The sequence below is a fragment of the Elephantulus edwardii genome, unplaced genomic scaffold, assembly GCF_000299155.1.
Source record: "Elephantulus edwardii isolate Elephantulus edwardi_28Jun2011 unplaced genomic scaffold, EleEdw1.0 scaffold00296, whole genome shotgun sequence".
NCBI lineage: Eukaryota > Metazoa > Chordata > Mammalia > Macroscelidea > Macroscelididae > Elephantulus > Elephantulus edwardii.
The window spans coordinates 428870-436191 of NW_006400046.1; the positions used below are offsets into that span (position 1 = coordinate 428870).

The 7322-nt window shown below is 53.6% G+C and overlaps 1 protein-coding gene across 1 annotated transcript in view; it reads right to left on the reverse strand.

Moving 5' to 3' along the window:
* PKN1 (protein kinase N1) overlaps positions 1-6286 on the reverse strand; it is a 26310-nt gene extending 20024 nt beyond the window's left edge. Inside the window, exons 1-4 of the mRNA XM_006900812.1 lie at positions 6248-6286; positions 5007-5310; positions 2935-3086; positions 1655-1790 (exon numbers count right to left, since the gene is read on the reverse strand). Of these exons, the coding sequence (XP_006900874.1) occupies positions 1655-1790; positions 2935-3086; positions 5007-5310; positions 6248-6286 (631 nt within the window). The remainder of the gene's footprint in view (positions 1-1654; positions 1791-2934; positions 3087-5006; positions 5311-6247) is intronic.
* Between the last annotated feature and the right edge of the window lie 1036 nt (positions 6287-7322).

The following is a 7322-nucleotide window of genomic DNA, read 5'->3' on the forward strand; positions in this document are numbered from 1 at the left end:
AGGAGTCCAGAATGAAGGCTGCACAGTGGAGTGGACTTGTGGGGAAGGACTGCATAACAATGAAAGAGTTTTACTTTTCAAGGAGAAGAGTGAATTGAGGGGGAGAGGGTGGGCAGGGAGAAAAGTGCAACAATGAATGACTGGACACACCCACACACCCACACACACACAAAGTAGAGTTCCAGGTCCTTCTTGCTAGTCTGTCTTAGGGTGGAAGCTCCACTGAAATCTGTCCACCACAAATGACCCTTCTGACATTGTACGACCATTGGCATCACTTCGACTGTCACAGTAGGTCACCCCAGTATGACAGAGGGATGAGTGGTGGGAGATTAACTGTAGGCATCACCACACGGACACTGACACCCTCCAAGACACGGACAGTGGCATGCCAATTCTAACATCCATACGGATGTGTGGCCTGATGGTCCACCACCATTCTGATGGTCTTACCACTTTTCACGGGGACAAAGTTTTATCGGCACAGAGCCCCATTCATTTCTTGTTTCACAGGCCTAAATACAACGCTAGTGTTTCTACAGTAATAGTGCTGGTGAAAAGAGAAACATTCATCCCGTACACAGTACGCCAAGACCCTGTCCCAAGCTCAGGTGACAATTCCAACAAGTTCAGGCACGTGAGATACCCTGGGCATTTCTACAGACACACACGTACAATGAACAAGTGCACACATACACACACGTGCTGTGGACACTCAACTCTACACACACAGGCGCATACATGGCAGTACAACCATTGAGTCCAAAAGCCTGAAGAGTAAATATTTTCAGCTCTATGGGTCTTATGATCTCTCAACTGTTAGAGCACACAGCCAGTTATGAATGATAGTAAACCAACAGACACAGCTCTCCGCCAATACAACTTCATTTACAAAAATAGGTGGTAGGTTGTGACATACAGGCTGTAATTCACCAACACTAGGACACCTGGGAAGCTGGCGTCCAGAGAGGGTTAGGGATATGCCCCTAACCTCACCTGGGACAAATGGGAAACCCAGGTCCAGAGACAGGCAGGAACAAGTATGGGAAGCCAAACTTTATACCAAATATTATATGAAAACCCTTGTTCAGGAATTGAAGGAATTACAGATTTATAAGTTAGGATTTCTCTTGTGGCAGATCCTAGAAAATGAGCTGTTTGTTCCCTGCAAGACAGGAGACAGCAAGGGGCCCCCTACAGAGGAAGTGTTACCTCCTGAGCTCAAGTTCACCCTGAGGCATCAAGGTTAATAGTTAAGGGTAAACCAAATTCTTGCATTTGTGAACCCCTCCTTCCTGAGTCAAGCAGAAGGTTTTCTATAGAAAGAGCTTGGCTTCATTTGCATTTAATTCTCTTTGTGATTTACTTCCTGGTAATTTTCAATAAAGATACAGAAAAACTTGGCTTGGGGTCTTCAGTCGAGAACTGCTGGCCCCCTGTTTTATGCTCTCTGCTCTCACATTCCTGGCTGTTTGTCTCTTTATTAATAATTATAAAATTATTCCATTCTTTGGGACCCTTGGTCTGCAACAAACAAGTACCAGTTTCCCACTAAGTCACGATGCCCACTTCCCTGTCCACCCCAAAATGGGCTTCTTGTGGGCTGAGCCCGACAGGGCAAGACACAGTCCAGCGGTCTCGGGGTGGGACACACCTTGGGCCTCGTCCGGGGCGGCCTGGCTCTCCAGCTGGCCGGCCTGCAGGGCCCGGCGGAGCTGCATCCGGATGATGTCGATCTTGGTCTTACTGTCCTGCAGCATCTGCTGGGCTGTCAGCAGCAGCTTCCGGTCCTGGGGGCAGAGACAGGTCGTGAAGGGAGGCTGGGCTCCCCCCTGTTGTCAGGAGACCTCGAGTCAACTACGACCCACAGTAAACCTATGAAGCGCTCTGACCCTTGCCCACGCTGAGTCTCATGACGCCCAGAGCGTACGAGACGACGTTTTACCATCCTTGCCTCTAAGGTTGCACCCTGTTTGCATGGTCTCCAAAACAAAGTTTTCTTCTGGCCGACCATGGAAGTCAAAAATCCTTGCCAACATCACAATTCTTCTTCAGTCTTTGTGTTTTTGAGTCATGAAGTACACTTAAATTTCGTGTACCTTACTGCACATCCCAACAAAAGACACACTAGTCTTAAGTTCTGTGCCCTCTTGCAATGTTTGCACATCCATATAGTGTGGTATGGTGACACAGTGACTATATAGTGATACCGTCGAGAAGCTGTGTTCTCCAGACAGCCTGCCTCTAGCTGTGTCTCTGGCTGCGTGAGAATGCTGTGTGTTGCTGTAGATCGGGGGTGGGGAGGGGAGGGAGAAAAGGGGGAGAGAGGTGTTGCCAGTGGGGCCATGTCTGGGAATGCATGTGTCTGCAGGACAATGCAAGGCCCTGCGCGTGAACTTAGCTGTGCACGCTGGTCATCTCCACACAGTGAATGATGGTGCGTGTGTCTAGATGTGCATGTGACTCTGTGTGTGGTTATCCATGCTGTATTCCCAGGTGTTGTGACTGCTGCGTCTCCAGGGGCCGTGACAATGCACGTGTATCCTGATGCTGTCCTGCCTCTACCTGTGTCCTGAGAGTGGCGACTCCGTTTCTCCGTGTATGTTCTGGGGTAGCTGATAGGACTGCATGAATGTGTGTAAGAGACACGCCACCTGACGCAGGATGTCCCTGAGTCTCTGGGGGCGACCAGGTGCATGTGGGGGACAGTCTCTGCCATGTGTCTGTCTGACATCACTCCCATTCACCAGTTCCCATTTACATCCACGCACTGCTCACTCCTCAGGCCTGTTTCCAAGTCACCTGGTCAGCCAGCCCTCGGTCCCAGCCTCCCACTGGCGCAGGCGGTCCCACCCTTGAGCCTATACCCCAGCCGCCCCGCACGTGTGGGTGGCAGGCACACGTGTGTGTGCGCGCGCACACGCACGTACCCACCTTGGTGCTGCCGTGACTGTACGTCTGGATCATGTTCTCTGCCCCCTGCTTCACCTTCAGCTCGATGGCCAGCTGCTTCTCCAGGCCAGCCACACGGCTCAGGTTGGTGGCCAGGCAGGCTGTGCTGCCCGCACCCGGAGACTGGGGGTCATCTGGAGGGGGCAGTTGGGGAAGAGCCAGCACAGGTCTCACCATGGTCTGCTCAGGAGGGAGGTTCTGCCCCAGCTCCCAGGATCTGCCCCAGCCCAGCCTGGATAGCTCTGCCCCCAGCATCCTGGTGGATAAAGTATGTGGGGCCTGCAGACAGGCAGGAGGGGCAGCCCACCATCTGGAAGATTCGAAGCACCCTAGGCTCTCCCTTAGAGCTCCGTCAGCATGACAAGACTCAGACAGGTCTCCCTCCAGGTGTGTGAGAACCCGTGGGTATGGATGCGACTGTGTATGGGAATCCCCAACTACCCACCTAGCTGTCAGAGTGTGTCTGTGCATCGTGGGGTCTGGGTGAGGTGGCAGAATGGTGGTGTGGGGGTGAATGCAGATGTTTCTGACTGTGGACGCAGACTTCTGGGTGTTAGTGCAGTGGTCTGTGTGTGTCTCTGGGTGCTAGATGGTGACGTGGGAGTGTCTGAAGATTGGTGTGACTGGGGGGGGTCTCCAGGTGACATGTTGGATGGATATGACTCTGTGTGGGTTTAACTCCCTCTTTTTACCTTCAGTGTTGATGTGATGGTGTCTTTTCAGGGATTTACATGCCCATGTGGATGGAAGAGCTGTGTTGGTCTAAGTGACAAGGAGCCCTCAGGCACTGTGACTGTACACAGACGCCTCTGGCTGTCTGGTCTACTTAGGGCAACACATGACGGGTGGTTGTGGATGAATTTCTCTGTGTGTATGTGACACTAGGACACTTGTGTGAGTGTTGTGCAGGTGCTGGTGAGATTACACCTGTCTCTAGACACTGGCGTGCTGTGTGTGAGTTCAGGGTGTCAGTGGGGCGAGCTCTGGTGGCCTAGGGACAAGAAGCTGCACTCCAATACCAGAGGTGAGCAGTTCGAATCCATCAGATGCTCTGATGGAGAAGGAGGGACAATCTCCTCATGTACCAGTCAGATCCAATTTGTCGGTACACAGACAAAAAAGAAAATAAAAATAAATACATAAAAATGGTGTCACTGGGTATTTTTGAGACCATGCATGAGCACCTCTAGATGGTGAAGTGACATGAGTTTTGGGTGTTGTCCACGACTTGCTGGGACAGCACTTGAGGATCTCTGGATATCTGTGAAATGGAAGGTAAGTATTTGGACGCTGGCTTGTGTTGGTGAAACTGTGAGTCTCTGGAGGCTGGTGGAATCACATGCATTTTGTATTTCAATGAGTGTCGAAGTCTATGCGTGTCATCCAGGAGTTGGTGTGAAAGCAGGTAAATGTTAGCTGGTTGTAAGAGTAACTGACATTCTAGGTTTTGACAGCATGTACCTGAGAGTGTTGGTATGTGGGAACCCCTGGATGTTGACAATGTGTATATCTGTCTGGGTGTTGACAGCACATCCTTCTAGCTGTCGGTATGTGAGGATCTCTGTGTGTTGATGGTGTGTACGTCTCGTTGCCAGTGTGTGGGAAGCTCTGGGTGTTGACAGCATGTATGCACATTTATGTGGGTGTTAACAGTGTGTACATATGTGTGTTGGTGTGTGGGAATCTCCAGGTGTTGACAGTGTACATTTCTCTGGGTGTCGACAGCAGGCACATCTAGGTGTCAGTGTGTAGGAATCTCCGGGTGTTCACAGAGTACACATTTGTCTGGGTGTCGACAGCCCGCACATCTAGGTGTCAGTGTGTGGGAACCCCTGTTGTGTGGACAGTGTGTCCATCTGAGTGCCGGTGTGAGTGTCTGCTGTGCAGATTTCACTCTCTGCTCTGACTGCATTTGAAGATCCAGAATCACTGAGTCTGTCTCTCTGGGACCAGCAGAGATGGTGCTGAATTTCTGGTGCAGGCCTAGCTGTTCAGACAGCAGGCCTGCCCCTGGGGGGGTGGGAACCCCTGCACCCCGAGGCAGCCCAGCTCACCGTGGGCAGCGGCGGCGGGGTCGGGCAGCACCACGTGGGCATGCAGCTCCTGCAGCTGCTGGTGCAGCAGGTCCAGGCGGCGCGAGGAGCCTCGCAGCAGCAGCTCCAAGGGGCCCAGGCTGCGGCCCAGGTCGGTGGTGGCCCGCCGCAGGTTCTCGGCCCCCTCCTTCAGCTTCAGCTCCTTGCGGATCTCCCGGCGCAGCCGCTCCCGCTCCAGCTCCAGCTGCTGCTGCACCCCGGGGGCCGCCAAGTCCGCCCCCGCGAGGCCCAGCTGTTCCAGCAGGGACCAGCTGCGAGGCTCGCTCTGTGGGATGGGGCGGGGTCAGTGGGGGTCAGCTCTGGGGTGCAGACCACCTCAGCCACCCTGGGCCCAGTCTCATAGCCTCCCAGATGGGGTGCCTCAGAGACGGGGCCTGAGCCCACTCCTCAGAGCCCCAAAACCAAGAGGTGAGGTCGGGCTCAGGCCTTACTTCAAAGTATGAGGGCTGAAGATAGGGTCTTCTTCTCTCATCCCTTCAGACTACGGATACCCCTAGTTCTGACTCCTTTCATCTGTGCCTCAGATACTGGGATGCTGAAGAGTAGACTCCATTGCCCCACTACTGTCCTCTCAAACTAGGGGATCCCAAAGTAGGCCTTGTTTTCCTTCTCCTGTTCCCCAAATTAGAAAGTCCCAATAAGAGACCCCCAACTCTTTTCTCCTAGAAACTAGGAGGTCTCTAGGATCTTATATCTGTTTCCCTCAAACTCAGGGGTAGTTCTGCCTTCCCCTCTGCTGTACCCCCAAATTAGGAGGTCCTGAGAGTAGTCCTCATTTCTTCTCTGCTGTCCTCCCAAAGTAGGACATCCCAAGGGAAGGCCCTGCCTGCCTTCTGGCGACAACTTCAAACTAGGAGGTCTTGAAGATAAGCTCCATTTCCACTCCACTGTCTCCCAAACCAGGGAGGTCCTCAGATCAGGCTCCATCCACCCAGAAGGTCTCAAAGGCAGGCCCACCTCCCCTCCACCACTATCCTGAGCACACATCTGACCGCTCTCCTCTCCCCACCCAGCCTGGGAGCCCCAAAGGGCCCCAAACATTATCTTCCTTCAAGCAGAGAGCTCTGAAGCCTCATCTCTTCCTCCCTTCAGTCTAAAACTATGAGTTTATAAAGGGCAGGGTGCTGCCGTCTCCCATTCACGTGGAGTCTGTCCCACTTGCGCATCTCTTCCACCACCCACCCCGGGAACCAAGCCCCCACCTCCAGTTCCTGGTCCACCAGGGGATCGGGCTCCGCCATCCTGGGTCCAGGGTGAGGGCCCCGCCCTCTTCCTGAGCCTCAGCCCTACCAGGGCCTCTTGTCACCACTTCCTCTTTCCTGCCAGCTCCCAGCACCCCCTGCGGCAGGCCAGCGCCAGGGCTCTGGGACATCTAGGGGTGCTTCCTCTCAGTTCCCACTCAAGGGCTGAGCCTGCTTTGCAGAGGCCAGCAGGGCCCTGCGTTCACCCCCTGCCCGGTGAAGGTGTCTGAGGTACACAGGCCCGTGCACTCTACCGTAAGGATGGCAAACAGCATCCACGAGTGTGCACACGCTCTCATGTGCATTTAGGTGTGCATGTGGGACACACACGCAAGTGTGTATAATCCTGTACCTATGGGTGTGTATGTACAGAACAGAGATCATAGATGAAAGCACATGCCCACATCTACATGTGTGCAAAGTACACAGACTCAAAACTGTGTGTGTGCACTCCCATACCTACGGGTGTCTGCACACAACACAGGCTCACATGTGGATACAAATTCTGGCATTTATGTGTGTGTTTGTGTGTGTGTACACAAAACACAGGCTTCGTGTATATGTATGTAAACTTTCACAACTCTAGGTGTACACACAGAACATAGACTTGCGTGTGCATGGACGTAGGTTCACCTGTGCCTTGAGCCATACCTCCCCACACACGCACTCGTATACCTGCACCTATAACACGTGCACGTGAGCACTACACGCTGTTGGATCTGGACAGGCACACCCCCACCCGCCCGTGCAAACACGGCCCACGTGCTCACACACTCCCACAGCCTGGCCGGCTGCCGTCCCCACATGTCCCTGCAACCAGGCTCTCCTGCCCCACCCCTTGTCCCCGGCTTCCCCTTTGGGGTCAGTACAGCAACTTCTGGAGAGGCGGAGCCCCTTCCTGCAGGCACAGGCCTTCTGACTTACTAACTTCCTCCCAGTCTAGCTGCCCACTGCTGCTGACCACAGATCTGAGGTTTAGGGGGCCCAGGCAGGTAGCCTAGCAAGTCTTCTGGGGCTAAAACACTGGATAGACAGC